The following is an 18,830-nucleotide window of genomic DNA, read 5'->3' on the forward strand; positions in this document are numbered from 1 at the left end:
AAATTAAATTTTTTGTATACAGTACAGTACTAGATATTATATACTGTACCATTAACTATAATATATGTTGTAATTAAAATACTATACTGTAGTTTTTTCAGATATTATTTTCTTCTAGATTATTCAGTGCTGTACCGAACTGGTGACTTTGGACGAATTGTGGATGGGGTTGTGGTGTTTGAGGGAAGGTTAGACTCTCAGATAAAGGTCCGAGGGAATCGAGTTGAACTGAATGAAGTAGAAATGGCAATGCTGAAGGTGGAGGGTATTGATAAAGTTTACATTCTGTGCTACAACCCTGGGGAGATCAATCAGGTATGTACTGTATATATCTCTTTTGGTTAAATTGGCAAGGAGTAAAGACTTTTCACACACATTCATTTCTTTACCGACCCTAATCATAAATTACAATTTTGCATGATTTTTCTTTATCATGATCAATATTTTTATACTCTTTTTTCATCTTTCCTTCAGGCTCTAGTTGCATTTTACACAAGCACAAACAAGAATTTGGTCCCTGAGGTGTTAAAAGCACATCTTGCATCACTTCTCCTGCCTTATATGCAACCACAGGTGAGCACTCAGAGGACAGATACGCAAAGATTAAATGTAGGTCATTTAAATATGAAATGAAGTTAGAAGCACAGTACCTAATTGTAAATACCATACTGTACTATAAAATTATTACAACATTTTTGCATGAGGTAAAAAGCATTTTAACAAACAAAAAACACATTATTTTTGCTTTAATTCTACCAAGATAGGATTTTTGTTACTGTCATAGAGCCCATCTTGAATATGAGAAAATGCACATAATTTTATTGGTAATTCCATTATAAAATTTGTAGTGAGGGATGGATCAAATGCAAGTTTTCACATCAGCTGTCAGTGAAAGTTAATACTGTACTGTATTTATACAATATATTTATATCTGTCCTTTAATTCCTTATTCCTCTAGTAATTAGTCTTATTTGAAGGCGCTGCTGATTTTTGTGGGCACTATACAATACTGCAATTATTTTATATTAATGTTAAAATATTGACTTTTAGCTTGTTCACATGGATGAGCTACCATTGCTAGTGAATGGTAAAGTTGACCGTCAACAGCTACTCAGTATTTATGAGCAAAACATAGAAGGTAAGAGCTTTTACGAGGAAGGCTGAACAGATATCGTTACATTGTATGCCGGGGGTTGAAGAGTATTGTTAACTGAGTTAAAAAGGATGCATTTTCTTATTAATATTGCACCCAATGTATGGCTGTGTGGAAATATTATAAAGGGGGAAACATTCTCCTCTCCCTATTAATGGTTTTTGTGAGAGTATCCCCTCAGTTACTCCTCTAAGTTATAGCAATGGGGCTTTTAAGAAGTTGCATCAGGCTTGAGACCCACCCTACTCTGGTCTCTTGGCTCCTCTTCCCTCAGTCAGGGTATTGTCCTGACTTGTGGTAGGTTTGAGTGAGTCTAGCTTGGAGAACTGGTGTCATTTCCTAAGGCTTGACAGCCCCAGTGCTATAGCTATTGGTAATTACTGAATGGCAAATATAAAAATAATATTTAATTACATTCAACAATTTATTTTTACATCAATGAGATTGTGGTCCATATATGTTGTATTTAATATTATGATATTTATTAGTTCATTATTTTTGAAAATTGGATCAATAGTATTATTCACTAGTTGGCTCCACTATCCGCTGATTAAATATGAATTTTTCACAAAGTTTCGTTAAACTCTTTGATGCATGTTTGTTGATCAAGCCTCCTTCCTTTGTTTTGATTTTTCATTTACATATACAAGAGTTCTTGGATTGTTGTAAAGCTACTAGCACCCATAGAGTTTCGGGCAGGTCCTTAATCTTAATTTTCCCCAGAATACAACCCGCTAAATCATTTAACCATTAAGTACCTCTTCACTTTTCTAGTACAACATTACTATCTGTCATCTTCCACCTCAAATTTGGAAGGGAAAATCTCCTAGTTAAATATCAGGTATTGTGTTGAGTTTTCAAGGTTTTCAAAAAAGTTCTTATCCTTTCAGCCAATTTTTTTGCTGCTGCATCAGAGGGGTTTATATATGAGGATAATTACTAGGTTTTGCTTTTGACCTCTGACTTCAAACATATTTAACACATCATTTGAGGATCTGTGCAGTAAAGTAATTTTGGCAAGATGATCTTACCCTGCTCGGAATTTTAATTTAAGACCTCACACTTATCAAAGTGTTAACCCCTTTGTTAGTATTAACCCCAATTAGATATAGAGTTTGACAGTTTTGCAGGCGATGAGTCACAATAACGTGGCTAAAGTATGTTGACCAGACCACACACTTGAAGGTGAAGGGACGACGACGACGTTTCGGTCCGTCCTGGACCATTCTGAAGTCGATTGCGAAACGTCGTCGTCCCTTCACCTTCTAGTGTGTGGTCTGGTCAACATACTTTGACAGTTTTCTTTATCTTGTTGGAATTAATCTTTACCCAAACTTTATGCTACTGTAGATTATCAAGTAGATGATGATTTGAGTGGTGTGAGTGATAATGAGGAGGCGGCAGCTCGTGCTGTCTTACTAACAGTTGCCCGTGTGTTGGGCCCAACAGCTGCAAGAGGCAAACACCTCTCGCTTAATGCTTCATTCTTTGAGATTGGTGGAAACTCCCTCAACTCTGTCATGACAGTAACAACACTCAAGGATCTTGGCTATAATATAGGCAAGTGAATGTATTTATTAGTTATATACAGTGCTGTAATCCATTAACTTTGTACCAAAGAAAATTTGATTTTTTTGTAATTTAATTTCTTGGTGCTCATCTTGACACCTACACTGATGATAGGATTTTAACTGGGGTTTACCTAGCTTGCACTGTGGGATTAATTTTTCTTGTCAGAAAACACTGTTGCTATTTAGATGATGATTAGAAGTGCAATACTGGAGCTAGACAGCTCTCAGTGGAAGTTTTGTAATGAACTGCCTATAAAGACCTTTGTATTAAGCAAAGTTCAATGTTACAGATATTGGGGTATTTCTGAAAGCAAAGACCCTGAAGGATATTGTAGCAAATTTGAAGAGTGCGAGACAGCAGGAAGACTCCTCAGCACTTGACGTATGCCGGCAAGCAACAGAGAACAATGAATATACACTCTTGATGCTCAACAATAGCCATAGAGATGCTGTGACTGCGTAAGTGTTTGACAATTTTCCAATCTCGACTGATTGGAAAAAGGAGTAACTAACAAGTTTAAAATGTATTAATATATATATATATGTATATATATATATGTATATATATATATGTATATATATATATATATATATATATATATATATATATATATATATATATATATATATATATACATATATATATATATATATATATATATATATATATATATATATATATTATATATATATATATATATATATATATATATATATATATATATATATATATATATATATATATATATATATGTATATATATATATATATATATATATATATTGCAGTTTGTGATCATCATAGAAACCATATTTTGTAAATTAATATCTGTCTTAAACTCTATGCCAATAATATATTAATATAAAAAATAGGGAAATATCACAAATTTTAAGGACAATATTTCAGATTTGGTTTTCACTTTTCAACAGTTTGGTGAGTGAGAGCTTTACTACGAAGGGAGACTTGGAGATGTGGCTCCGTCCAGAACCTTGGGAATACGTCGAGCTGATTAATACAGTATATGATCATTTGGTCGAGAAGGAACTGAGGTGAGCAATGATGAAAAAAATGTAAAGTACTGTACTGTATACCAGCAGATATATCAAAGCTTGTATACCAGGCTCGATGTTGTAACTTACACATCTGAATACGGTAATAACGGAGTACCATTACCAGAGTAATGGTCCTAGAACAGATCCATGTAGAGCACTCTTTCCACTCCTGTTTATCTCGATATCCTCTAACTTTGATTCTCTGTTTCCTGTCTATCAAGCACTCACCCAATCCAGTGCCTTTCCTGTTATCCCCTAATTTCTCTCCATCTTGTGTATAAAATAGTTTGTGGGGAATTGAATCAATTTTTTTTTTGGTAATCTAGAAAGATGCCGTCTACCCATCTTTTCTCATCTTATTTTGGTGACCCGGTCATAGAATTGTCAAGTTTATTAAGCATGATTTTCCCCCTGAAAATCTTTTTGCCACTGTGGGTATCTTTTTTATTATCTTCAGGCATGTTTTGTTGCATTTTATCATATTCCTCCCTTGACCTTCCTGTAGTTAATGGAGAGTTATGACACCTCATTGGTCCTCATTGTTATCATCCCTAATATGAAATCCTGCTAGTTGGTTATCTCCGGAATCTGTGTCTTCAAAGCTCCAATACTGTATCAGTAGGGCTATGTACTCTGTAGGTACTCTGGTGGTAGTAGGGCTACCCCACTCTGTTCATCCTTTTTCTTACTACTGTACCTGGTACATCTTGGGAATAAAGCAGTCTCCTCATCACTGCAGTCTCCGTGGTGTAGTGGTAAGACACTCGCCTGGCGTTCCGCGAGCGCTATGTCATGGGTTCGTATCCTGGCCGGGGAGGATTTACTGGGCGCAATTCCTTAACTGTAGCCTCTGTTTAACGCAACAGTAAAATGTGTACTTGGATGAAAACTTGATAACAGACTTGATAACAGACTGAACAAAAACCACCTAATTATCGCAGGGGACTTTAATATTGACCTCTGCGAGCCAGAACACCCTACTGCTGTTAGCTTCCTCAACTGTATGAATTCCTGCCTCCTCATACCCTTAATCACTAGACCTACTAGAATCACTGATAGCACTGCCACGACTCTAGATCACATCTGGACCAACATAACCTCTCCGCTTACTTCAGGTATAATCACCGATAGCACTACAGACCACTACCCCACATTTCTCTTAACTAACATTAGCAAACCACCTCTAGAAACAAGGGAGTTAAGCTTTAGGCTGCACAATGAAACTGCTATAAACAATTTTATAACTGCTGCTGATAATGTCAACTGGGAGTCCGAGTTAGGTAACATAGGGGACATCAACCTAGCAGTGCAATCTTTTCTACAAACAACTCTTAGCCTTTATAACACCCACTGTCCTAGGCTTACAAAACAAGTCACAAGCAAAAGGCTTAACAATCCTTGGCTTACAAAGGGAATACTGAAATCCATTAACAAAAAACACGACCTTGAGAAGAAGTATAGGATAGGAATTGTCTCCAAAGAATTCTCAAAGAATTACTCATTATTGCTATCTAAGATAATTAGACGAGCCAAAACTAATTACTACGAAGATAAATTTACTCAAATAAAGAGCAACATTAAACAAACTTGGAGCACAATTTCACAAATATTGGGATCAAAGAAATCTTTAAATAACAAACCGACTCTCCTGTCTAATAACGATGGTCAGCTTTCAGCCTCTGATTCTGCTATTGAGTTTAATAGGTTCTTCTCTTCCATTGGTTCATCCCTTGCAAATGATATTCCATCTTCCAGTACTGACATTAAGGACTATCTTACAGGAAACTATCCTCAGTCTCTGTACCTAAAGCCTATTAACTCCACTGACGTCAATGAGATAATCCTTTCCCTTAAAACCAAGTCTGGTGCCCTTGAGGAGATACCAACTTTAATTTACAAAAAAGCCTCCAGATCTTTAGCCCCTGCTATTGCTTTGCTCTTCAACAAGTCACTTGAACTCCAAACCTTTCCAGATATTCTAAAAAAAGCGAGAGTAATGCCTGTCCACAAATGTGGTGACCCCACAGATGTTAACAACTACAGACCTATATCAATCCTGCCAAACTTGTCAAAAATTTTTGAAAAACTTATATACAAGCAGCTTTACTCATATCTAGCCAAACTCAATATACTTAGCCCTTGCCAATATGGCTTCAGACCCAAAAAAAGCACTAACGATGCACTTATTAGTATGCTTAACTCGATTCATACAGCTCTTGATAAAAAGGAGTTCCCTGTTGGGTTATTTGTGGACCTGCGTAAAGCTTTTGATACTGTCAACCACCATAACCTTCTTCTTAAATTACATCATTATGGAGTCAGAGGACACTCCCTACAATACCTCGAGTCCTACCTTACTGACAGGCTCCAATATGTTTCTGTGAATAATACAATTTCTCCCACCCTACCCATCAACATTGGTGTTCCTCAGGGCAGCATACTTGGCCCTCTCCTCTTTCTCATCTACATTAATGACCTTCCAAATGCCTCCCAACACCTCAAACCAATTCTATTTGCTGACGACACAACCTTCATTTACTCCAGTCCTGACCCTCTTGCTCTAAATGCCACAGTAAATACTGAGCTAAATAAAGTCCATCTTTGGCTAACTGCCAACAAACTCACCCTTAACATTGACAAAACCTTCTATATTCTGTTTGGCAATAAATCCTCTAGTCTTATAAATCTCAAAATAAACAATACCCAAATTTGTAACAAATTAGATGGCAAATTCCTTGGCATTCTCATTGACCACAAGCTGAATTTCCAGGGACACATTCTAAATATATCAAAAAAAGTTTCAAAAACTGTGGGCATTCTTTCTAAGATCAGATATTATGTACCACGCCCTGCCCTGGTGACTCTCTATTACTCCCTTATCTATCCTTATCTCAACTATGGTATTTGTGCTTGGGGTTCTACTACCCAAAATCACTTACGTCCTCTAATTACCCAACACAAAGCCGCTATTAGAACAATATCCAACTCTGGCCCCAGACATCACTCGGTACCCCTACTCAAATCTCTTAATATGTTAGATATTAAGTCACTGCACATTCTCTCATGTGTATTATACATATATAAAACGCTAAACTATAATGCCAATCCTGATCTTAAAAGCTTCATAGAAGGTTGTAACAGAACCCATGAGCACCACACCAGAAATAAATACAGTTTTGATATTCCTAGAGTACGTCTTAATCAAACTAGAAATGCTCTGCAAATCAAGGGGCCCAGAATGTGGAATGACCTTCCCAACCATGTTAAAGACTGTACCTCTCTCAACCAGTTTAAGATAAAAACTAAACACTACCTAATAAATTCCCTGTAATCTACCTCACTCCTCTATTGTCAACCCATGTCTGTTATTTTCTTTTTTTTTTTTTTTTTAATCAACACTGTTTGTCAACCTACTGTATTTGTGCTGCTTTTTCAGTCATGTTCCCCCTTTTTTTTATCTTTATTTGTATTTGTTCTCAACATCTTTTATTCTTTATGCTCAATTAGTATTAAGTTCTAGATATTAATGTTTTCTTGCCCGAAACGCATTGCGTAATAGTGGCTTTAGGCATTGTATGTACTAGCTCTATCTATATATCAATCCATTAATGTAACATCACTTGTATGTATATACCTTACCTGAATAAACATCTGAATCTGAATCTGAATCTGAAAAAACGATTCTTCGCGGCAGGGGATCGTATTCCAGGGACCATAGGATTAAGGACTTGCCCGAAACGCTACGCGTACTAGTGGCTGTACAAGAATGTAACAACTCTTGTATATATGTCAAAAAAAAAAAAAAAAAAAAAAAAAAATTATACTGGAATACTTAACTTCTGTTATCACATACTGTGTGGAAAATGGCAAAAACAGCACGTTTTATTGTTCAAAGACTATAACATTACATGTATATCAGTGACACGAATATATTTATGTGTATTTATATTCTGCATGTTTTATTATGGAAATTTATCAAATTCCACATTATTGCATAATATAACTGCAAAAAACAAGTGAAAAAATTCGGTGACACTAAAGTAAATTGGTATAAATATATTTGCGGTAATTCACGCTCCTGGAGCGAACTCCACAGGGCATCTCATTCGTAAAACCTGTGAACTGTGAACTCATCACAAGATTTCCACTCTCCACCACAGCCAAATTAAGGTCCATATTTTCCCCTCCCCATGATCTTGGAATGCATTTTAACTATTATAAAGATTTATTTTTTTCGTGCGCACCACGGAGTTGTCACGTGTAACAGTCCACAGTGCCGGCGTTAAGGTAGGTGAACTGTAAATACAAAATCTGTGCCTATGTGTAATAAGTGTAAAAGTGTACCTAGTCAGCCCTTCATAACGCATCTGGATATAACATTTTACCTGCACATTACTGACAAAAGAAATATAATTTTAAATTAAGCCATATTTTGTGACAGTGAAGGTTTAAAAACTTAAACACAAATAAAAATATGAAAATACTTTAGTAATGATATTACATAATAATGCTAATAAAAGTGATCTATAATTTTAAGATTTTACAGCTGTGTAAACAAGGTATTTGTTACTTAAATAACATATGCAAAATATAACTATCATGTACTGTATTTATTTTATTTATTTTATTATTCTATAATTGTAGTTAAAGTCCAAAATCTGCAATTTTTTTGCAACAGCTTTGTATTAACAAGACGAGGCTCGGATGAGGTCGTTGGCTGTGCTTTAAACCTTGATTTCCGTGATGAGCCGCCAATGGAGGGGCTGTCCCATAATCTTGAATATATACTTACCATCCTGGACGTCTGTGAAACACCAGCAAGGTGAGAAATGATAAACTCTTAGTAAAAGTGATAATAAATAAATTAGAAAGTTCTACAAAAATATTTAGTAAAAAAAAAAGTTTTTATATATAATAATAATAATAATAATAATAATAATAATAATAATAATAATAATAATAATAATATTAATAATAATATTTTATTTAGGAAAAGTACATACATAGATGCAGAGTTACAACATATATATTTATATTTACATATCATGATGAGTTTACATTCCCGTAAAGCCGCTAATATGTACAGCATTTCGGGCATATTGGAGTTAGGGTATATCAGTACACCTCTTACCAATTTCTTTCAAGCAGTTGTTTATTTTGGTGTGCTTGTGCCTTTTTTCTCTCAATTTTGGGTTGGTCTTGTTCCCAAACTCCCCCCCCCCCCCTCACCTTGTAAAGCTAGATTCTGGTCCTGGCCACCAGTAGGCTCAAGTGGGTCTGAAAGGTCTGGTGTGATTCCCTAAGACTTGGAAGCTGCAAGTGTTAAAGCCAGCGATAGTGAGCTACTTAGTGGCCCCTTTGGAAAAGGCCACTCATTACTAATATTGTCTTTAAATTTGATATCTTTAATTTTGTATTTTTGATACAGAAAACATGTTTTGTATATACATACAGGTATATTGATTAATATATAACATTACTCTTGCACATAGCAATTTTCTTTTCCTTTCCAATTCTGGAATATACAATACAGTACTTCCAAATGTTTTAAATATTAATGATTGACAGGTAGCTGGCAACTTGTCAAAGGTCCTACCATTATTCATGAGGATTTTTTCTGTTGAATTTTGAACAGGATTGTTCTGTTTGGGCATTTATGGCTTTGGCAGGTAGGTGATTCCATGGGTTTATTATCCTAGGGGGTGAAAAAGCATCCATTTTCTGCTCGACATTGTGGCTTGTTGAGCTCGAATCTGTTACCCAGTGTGTAAATTATATTGGACTTTTAAAGAAGTGGTTTGGATTAATATTTTCCATTTTGTTCAGTATTTTAAAGAGTTTGATGAGATGAACCCAATCATGTGTGGGTTGTAGAGTTAGTTTCGAGTCCTTCCACCTTTTCTAGCAGCAGAATTGGCGTAGTTCCGAGATGATTTTTTACTGCAGCTCTTTCTTGCCGAGAAGCTTTCAATGACTGATGATTCTTGTAGATCTTTATGTCATCTACAAATCTGATGTGGTTTGTGATTTTGTTCAAGTTCTGTTATATGTTTTTATATGTTATTGATGTAAAGTATATTACAAATAGAGTTGGCCCTAAAATGACCAACCCTATTTGTAATAATGATCCACACAGGGGCATTATATTCAATGTTCAGTGTTTTTGTTATGTTCTCCCTTTATCCCACATGTTTTTGTTATGTTCTCCCTTTATTTGTATGATTTAATTTAAGAAAAAATAATATTTTAAAAGATAAATATTTACAGGACTAAATTACCAGAGGAAATTGGAACAGTTCTGCACGGCTTTATGATGGGGACATTACTGGAACTTGGGCCAGCGGAAAATGTGGAACTTATCAAGGTACGTGTTTATGTTAATAAGATGAAATATCTTCATATATTTTATAGTACAGTATACTGTAGTTAAAATAAGAATTATATATTTATATGTAGGGCACACATGTATGATCACATACACACGCTCTCTCTCTCTCTCTCTCTCTCATACGTTCAAAGATCTTGAACACCTTTATATACACACAAACTGGAAAAAATGCAAAGACATGCATCTAAATGACTCGGAACTGAAGGACAAGAGCTATGAGGAGAGGTTACAGGCATTAAATATGACAAAACTTGAAGATAGAAGAAAAAGAGGCAATATGATCATTATGTACAAAATAGTACTGTGAATTGAAAAAATTGATAGCGAAGAATTCACGAGACCTGGAACTTCAAGAACAAGAGGTCATAGATTTGAAACCTTCGATAGTTTCAAAACGTTATATGACAGAGTGCTGGGAAGACGGGACACCACGAGCATAGTTCTCATCCTGTAACTACACTTAGGTAATTACACACACCTGTACACAAGTTGAGAGACAGGAACAAAGAGCTGCAGCTCAATCCCCGCAAGGACAACTAGGTGAGTACACTCAATCTCTCGATCACTGACCCAACAGAGAGTTATTAATGTGTTAAATATTTTCTTTTAAATTTTCTTCAGATCATGGAAGAAGAAAATTTGAAATTAGCAACGAAGAAAGGGTTCAAGGCAATTGTTACAACAAATACATCTCCTCTCACACAGGTTAGTAAACATTTGCTGCTGTATGATGGAAAAAAGTGTTAGTTTGCAATTCAGTTACAGCTAGGTTTAGTATACACCCAGAAATCACAATAGTGTGATTTTTAGGTTTAGTATGTTCTTTTCAATTGATTATATTAGTTAGTTTGATTTTGTGGGGACCAAAATTAGTAGAAGTTATGGAGAAAAACTTCTTAATACAGCATGTAAAAGATGACACAAAGAATATGGAAAGTATAGAGAACTTGGAGCATGAAATACCTCTAGGAGATGGCAATAATCATCCTGGTCTTTGACTATGTGATTGGATTAAAAACCAATGACCATAAGTTATTTGGGTGGCTTGGCTAGATGGCTAGCAGGCAGGAGAGCTTAATGGATGGATGGAGTGCTGGCTGGTGGACATGTGGGCCGGTGGATGGGCAGGCAGGCAAGAAGATTAAGATAGGTAGATGGGCAGCCACTAGACTGCTAAACTAACAGCCTTACAGAAACACCATTAAAACAGTAACCTGGTCTACTGTATTTGAGGACATTTATAGATATCCTTCTCCACACACTTCCTCCCTAATCTCTCCCTTCCTACCCTTGTTCTTCCTCCATCCTACCCTTGTTCTCCCTCCATCCTACCCTTGTTCTCCCTCCATCCTACCCTTGTTCTCCCTTCATCCTATCCTCCTTACCCTCCCCTTCCCTCCATCCTCCCCCTTGCCCTTTTTCACCATACCCTTGCCCTTTTCCCCCCTCTCCCCTCCCTCCAACCATTTCCCCCTTCCCTTCAACAGCCACATCAGGGAAATGCTGGAACCATCCTAAATCAACGTTGTGGGAACACATTGGCCTAGTGAGGGCCAAGTTGTCCCACAATAAATTGAATACCTGTAGTGGCTTCCAGTTTAACACATGCCACTCGGTCAACTCAATTCAGTATTCCAGATTTAATGGGTATTACTTGATAAATATGGCTCCAATTACAATATCAAATTCAGTTGATATAACTGGCAGAACAGTAAACCAGAAGTCCTTGAAGCAAGTGGATCCTGTATATAGATGTTTCCAGACAATGCAAAATTTCTGAAGGGAAATATATGAGTAGCAATTAAAAAGACAGTATATTTACTCGTGGAAGATGATAGCAAGGGCTTTGGTATAGGAGCATCAGGAGCGTACTAAGAACACCACACAGGTCCCACCTGACCAAGCAATTTACTTCAAAATCAAAATCAAAAGTTATTAGTTATTAGCAATGAAGGCTGACCAAGCAGTAAATACTTCATGGAAACTGTACTTTTTTCTATCAAACATGACATGTTCTGCTGCATAGCACAGTAGAATACTTGTAATAATATATATATATATATATATATATATATATATATATATATATATATATATATATATATATATATATATATATATATATATATATATATATATATATATATATATATACAATTTATATCATTTGCATAAAGAAATACAGTAATTTAGTTGCCTGAAGATGACTAGCATTACTGTATTACCGACAATGTACTGTAGTCGACAATAACGAACCACAGTAAATACAGAAGTAGGGCATTGCCCCGTATAGTCCTGTTAAATAGAGTATATACTGCATATAGTTTTCTAGGTTAGAGTGTAGACTGCATTTTCAGTCTATAGTTTTAATGGTAAATATTGGTTTTAATTAATGAGAATAGTCACTAGAGTATATTTGCTGTAATGTTTAGCACCAAAATAATGTAAACACAGTTGGCTTATTTAAGATAAGGGCTCTTATAGGAGATTTATGCTGCAGGTGTGGTAACTATATAAGTAAATATGTACTCACCTAGTTGTGCTTGCAGGGGTTGAGCTTTGGTTCTTTAGTCCCACCTCTCGACTGTCAATCAAGTGGAATGTAATATCATTTAGGTGCATCTTTGTTTCTCTTTACAAATTGGTTAATGGAATACAACATTTTATAGATTCAAAGTCTACAGTAATTTAGGATCCTTTATATAACCCTTTTGCAGGCTCATATTTGAAAAGTCAGGTCTTTACTTAATTTGTAAATTATTCTGTACATTTCTAACAGCAAGTGTGTGATGACGTGTTGTCATACCAAGTCCTCCACGACTACCAGATTAACCTGTGGGTGGCTGCAGATGGCACCAAACCCTTCGGGTCTGCTCCTGATTCTCAGCATATTATTACAACTGCAAAGTTTTTGTAGGTGTTCTTTTTGATGTTTCATAAATAAATGAGAGCCAGTGTAATTGTTAAGTTTAAATAGAAATTATTATTTGACATATAAATGTAACCTGTTAAGATAGTTTTTGTTTGTGGATTATGTTCAGTCTGAAGGCACATACTTATGTTAGTTTAGTTTAGTTCATTTATTATGCACCCCATACATTTCTTGTGGGCGGTAGTGGAAAGGGTTACAGAGGCACATAATGGGCTCAGGGACTGAACCCCACAATTCATTTAGCTAAGCAAGTTACAATGTTGATGAGCTAGTTACAAAATTCAATATAAGTCGTCACATCAACAATGGGTTCGAGATCGACCTCAATACTTATGTGAACAGCAGGAACTTTTAAGTTCATGAAGTAAATGAGATGGGAAAATATATACAGTATACTAATATAAAGCATAACTGATAGGTAAAGTTTATATACATAGTTATATTTATGCATGCACTTTCACTAGTAATAGAAGCTGGAGATATACAGTATAAGAAAGCAGTTTACCCAAAAATATAATCATTATAATAATAACAAACACACCAATCTAACAAAATGCAGCATACTTTATTTAAATCACTGAACATGCTAAATAGAAAAGTAATACACACACTATCATATATATTCTATAACATTAGAACTGAAGTTCAATATGAATTCTGACCTAAAACATTTTTTGAAGAGTGCAACAGATACCACATAAAAGATAATTCTCTCTGCATTTGTGAGATTCCAAATGAATTGAAATGCTGCATAGTGGGTCCCTGATTTATGGATATCCAGCATAAGAACAGCTTCCAAGTTTCCAATTTAGTCCCCCCTAGTCCTGCTATATATGAACCAATTCTGAAGTCCCCGCATTACAGTGCTAATGCAATAGTTCAGTTGTTTATTGAGGACAAGTTCTTCAATAATTGCTGATAAGAAGAGGAAGTATGCTTGTTTGCATACACTTGTATGCTTGTTTGCACTGGTTCTCATGTATCATCAACGAGGTTTACCTGGTTTACCTGCTTCTTTACCTTTACTTATGACTTTTTATTTTTTTTATTTTTATTTTTTACTTTACTGTCTCTTCCTTCAGTACTGTAATCTTACCATTTTGCTCTTCAAAAAGCATAAATTCAGACAAGCAGTGCAGTGTTTCTAATTGTCTTAACATTTTGAATTTTGTAAGATTCATTTTTAATAGTTCAGAAATGTATCCCCCCCATTTATAGTACTGTGCTTATGGAATATCTGGTTCAGTTACAAATGCCTTTTCAGAATTCGTCCTGTTCATTAATTGGGGACTGCATGTACTATCTTTAACCCATTTAAAAAAAATTAAGTGCTGTATTAATTCTATGTTTAATATTATGTACTGTAGTTTGAATAAGCCTATATATCAACTGCTCTACATCATAATTTTCATCAGTTTCTCTTTAATAAGTTAATTATGTGTATATTTGTCTGAATCCATCAATTGCTGAAAGTTGCATAATAATTGGGAGCTGCAGTATAAAAAATAAAAAGAAAAAAAAGAAAGAGCCAACCAAATCTTAGGAATAGTCAAAAGTAACTTTGATTTAAGGGAAAAGAAGGTTTAACTGTATAAATCACTGGTGTATCTCCCACTTGAATTATTGTATCCAAGCATGTAGATCTCATCTTCTGAAAGACATGTATGTTTTGAAGAAAATTCAACACCGGGAAATACAATTTCTGAACCAAGTCTACTTCCATACCAGGAATGGTTGAGAACCTCGGGCAACTAACACTGCAAACCAGACATGACAGGGCTGATCTTATCAAAATTTAAATAAATAATGAACAATTTGGGGGATACTGATCCTGACCGCATATTCAAAAGGTAGCTTGTAACAGGAACAAGAAGCAACAGATTCATGCTGAACCTAGCCACAATGTAGGACAGAAAACAGGTGATGCTTTTTCACCCATAGGGTTATAAACCTATGAACTGCATACCTGACAAAACTGTGAATGACAACACTGCTGTAATTAAAGATCAAAATAGATAAAATCATCTGGACAAATTTGGGGGACCTTTGATATGTTGCTGGCTTCCTGTCCTCCTTGAGGTCACTCGAGAGACAGTGACCCTCAGGTAAATATATATTTTTATGTATTGTCTGTATACTACTGATATACATATAACTTTGTATACTACTGTGTGACGAGATCTGGAATAGAGCAGTAACTATTCTGGCAGGTGTTTCGCCAATCTCATATTAATAAAAAACAAAGAGAAAATAAATTAAAATAAAACTGCTTGGTCTTTTTACGGTGTGTCAATTGTGGGCAAAAAACACGAGAATAAAACTTTAAATATTTAACATACCAAAGATGACTTTAATTTTACACAAAACGATAAGTAATAATTAATGAAAACAAAACCCCTTATTCACTTGGCTTAAACTCAATCAAAAGAGAAATATACACTGAATTTTACGTTAATAACAAGGGTCTGTAGGCGAGAATAGATGCGGAAGCAATGAGCACTAGAAGGGTAATCTGCTGTGCTGGACACTAGCAAGCCCTTATATATGGGTGGTGACGTCAGACTGGCATTAATTCTGGGGCTGAATGATGAGGAACCGACAGGATAACGACCGTCCTGATTAGTTTGCCTGGCGTCTGGTGAGATGGCAGGTACAGGCTCTCGTGGAAGGTAGGATGAAGTGAACAACAACAACAATACATTAGCATTTTATAAATTTTGCTAGACATTACCTACTTAATATTATCTGTTAGATTAAGGACCTGCCCGAAACGTTGTGCGTACTAGTGGCTTTACAAGAATGTAAACACATCGTGCTATGTACTCTCACTGACCCAAAGTAACTTCTTGTATAAATATAAATAAATACAATAAATAAATTTGAGCACATTGTTGTTGTTGATCTTGAGTCTTGATGTTGGAGCATGTTGATATGTAGGTGGTAAGGAACAGGACGAAACTAGTGCTATGCAGGAGATAACTGTAACAACTGTAATACATATAACTTACCATATCAATATTAACCACCAAAGCTATAACCTATATAATGTACACTCTTTATCATCAAGTATCAGCCTAGGATACTGTTAAACATTAGATTAATTGCTAATTAATATATTTATATATCTTAATATATTTTTGTGGAATACCCAAGTTTCATCTAAACCAAATGTTAATTTTAAGGTTTGCCTGAAACACTGCCAGTCATTAGTGGCCTTGTTAAATGTTTTGTTGATATAAACTATGTGACATACTCTGTACACAATTTGTTTGAACGAATAAAAATGAGTATTATATTATTATTATTATTATCCATCATTGCCAATTAATACAGGTGTTTTCCCTGGGCAATATTCTTACCCTATTCTTCTTTCTTATAAATACACCAGTGAATTACTAAATGCCTCAAGTCAGACCTATTTGTTGACAACACACCTTGCACCTTGTAAATTTCGAATGTATATATCTTAAGCTACACAGTATACATTGAACTAAAACACCCTATATATGTGATTAACATTATAAAATTTACCCCAAACACTGAAAAGACACAGTAGCACACAACTCTCACCCGGGCCAAAAGAACTAAAAAAAACTATGTCTCCAGAGAAGAGCATGAATTAATTTCCCAAACTAGGGTCCCGGTGGTACAGTCGCGTTCGTTCTGTACTCACAATCTAAAATTCCGTGTTCCAATGCCGGGCGAGACAGAAATAGTTGGGCGCGTTTCCTATCACTTCATGACCCTGTTCACCTTTCAGTAATTAGGTACCCAGGAGTTAGTCAGCTTATTATGGGGTGTTGCATCCTGGGCAGGGTCAGGAAGTAATAGCATAAGTTATTTATAAAGCTTACAATAAATGGCATAAATGAAGTAGATAATAAATAAATTATAAATGTTTACAATAAATGGCATTATAAATGATAATGCATAACTGCAATTAGCCTTCGTGGGGAACTAGTCATTTAAACTAAGTTATACTACTGAGTGCAACAGGTAAAACAGTATGTAAGTTATAACATAAGAAGTAAAATAAGCCACAGGAATATTTATAAAGCTTAGAGGAACCTAATGTATCGAAGAGCGACCACGTTTTTTTTATTAACAAGCTTAGGAATACACAGCAATGTGCTGCTTCTATATTCTATATTAAAGATTATATAATGTGGATAAAGTCTCCCCCCCCCTCCACTCCCGCCAAGATCCCCCCAATACAATATATTATCGTGTACATATAACAGGCCGTAATTAACAATTACAGGCCAATGTTTTACTCCAATTAAAATTAACATCTTGCAGTTTGACAAGTTTTTTCCCTTTGGGAGAGCTAATTATGTCTAGAATATGGCGAATATCACAGGTATGTATTATTATGTTAATGAAATCATTATTTAATTAATATTTCCCAGGACGAGCGAAACAGAATTGGGATTGTTTGTTATTAAATTGTAATACTATAAGGCAAAATAATGTAAAATATAAGGAATATCCGTAACTGATACAATTAAGATGAAATACCAAACTGATACTATTAAGTACCTTAATGGAATTAATGAAATACCTTAATGATACAATTAAGATGAAATACCATATTGATACCACTGAGTACCTTAATAGAATTAATTAAATACCTTAATAATGTCATTAAAACGACGGAGTTCACATCAGTGGGTACAGTAGCGAGGTGCTAGGCTGAGTAATATAACCCACATGTACTCTGTTTCTTTACCGTCACACATTGCTCATATAGTTTTCTTAGTAATGTTTTAAATCGACCAGTTAACCGTACATATAATTCCTATGAGCATCATGGGCGTGGCTTATATAAACCGTCATCTGGAATCATCCAGTGAACTCCTTCCATTCAAATACTTTTTAAAATCTTCGTCACTTAATCACCTTTTTTAAATCTCTGTCCCTTAAACTTGCCGTTTATCTTAGATGTCTGAACTGGGCTCGTTAAAACTCGTCATTTAAACTTTTCGAATTAAATGCTGCGAGTCCTTCTGATGAATTCACTGCTATGTGTCTTATGCTCAGAAATCTCACGAAAACACGCCAATTATTCATTTACAAATGTATGAAATAAGGTTTCTTCAGTTTATTAATATTGAAAATATACTATATTAGTATACTATTAATATTAGAAAAAAATGTACTATATTAGGCCTCAGATAGCATGTATTAGGATGGTTACGTTGGGTTCCATTAGCAACATAACTAGAAAAACTTTCCAAATTCAGTAAAACAAAAGTCTACCTCCAATTGGTCCATCACGTCCGTATTTGTAAGACTGTCCGCGTCGTTACTGTAAGTACCTTCAATTTAGGAGGATGGACTGTACACACACACACACACACATACACACACACATACACACACACACACACATACACATCCATCTTACCCATTACTCACGTGAGTCAACCTCACTCGTAACAGTGAAAGCTCATTTGTGATCGCTAATCGAAGTGTGACTTAGATGTACAGGTCAGTTTAGGCACTCAGGTCTGATCTAGTATGACTAGGTGATCTCAGATGAACGAGTTTATAGGTCAATTCAGGCACTTAGCTGTGACCTTAGAAAGTGATGTGGGAGGATGAGATTACAGAGGTCGTCTGCTTTTATATATAGCCTCATCTGCTATCTCCTATTTATCCCATACCTCATATAAAATGAAGCAAAGTGGCTCAATATAAAGGAAATATAATGCAACTTGGTTGCTATTGTTTT

At 35.2% G+C, this 18,830-nt stretch overlaps 1 protein-coding gene across 4 annotated transcripts in view; it reads left to right on the forward strand.

The window, feature by feature from the left end:
• Positions 1 to 16,391, forward strand: part of LOC123767014 (beta-alanyl-bioamine nonribosomal peptide synthetase ebony) — a 43,913-nt gene extending 27,522 nt beyond the window's left edge. For 2 of the 4 annotated variants that reach the window (XM_069307672.1, XM_069307673.1), the window contains exons 11-20: positions 119 to 315; positions 475 to 573; positions 1,051 to 1,138; positions 2,504 to 2,713; positions 3,015 to 3,183; positions 3,654 to 3,773; positions 8,455 to 8,598; positions 10,044 to 10,140; positions 10,786 to 10,869; positions 12,944 to 16,391. In XM_069307672.1, coding sequence (XP_069163773.1) covers positions 119 to 315; positions 475 to 573; positions 1,051 to 1,138; positions 2,504 to 2,713; positions 3,015 to 3,183; positions 3,654 to 3,773; positions 8,455 to 8,598; positions 10,044 to 10,140; positions 10,786 to 10,869; positions 12,944 to 13,081 — 1,346 coding nt within the window. In that variant the 3' untranslated portion in view covers positions 13,082 to 16,391. The remainder of the gene's footprint in view (positions 1 to 118; positions 316 to 474; positions 574 to 1,050; positions 1,139 to 2,503; positions 2,714 to 3,014; positions 3,184 to 3,653; positions 3,774 to 8,454; positions 8,599 to 10,043; positions 10,141 to 10,785; positions 10,870 to 12,943) is intronic. The other 2 variants (XM_069307671.1, XM_069307674.1) reach the window with 1 other exon arrangement.
• Positions 16,392 to 18,830: the final 2,439 nt, after the last annotated feature.

This window comes from Procambarus clarkii, chromosome 60, assembly GCF_040958095.1.
Source record: "Procambarus clarkii isolate CNS0578487 chromosome 60, FALCON_Pclarkii_2.0, whole genome shotgun sequence".
Taxonomy (NCBI): Eukaryota; Metazoa; Arthropoda; class Malacostraca; order Decapoda; family Cambaridae; genus Procambarus; species Procambarus clarkii.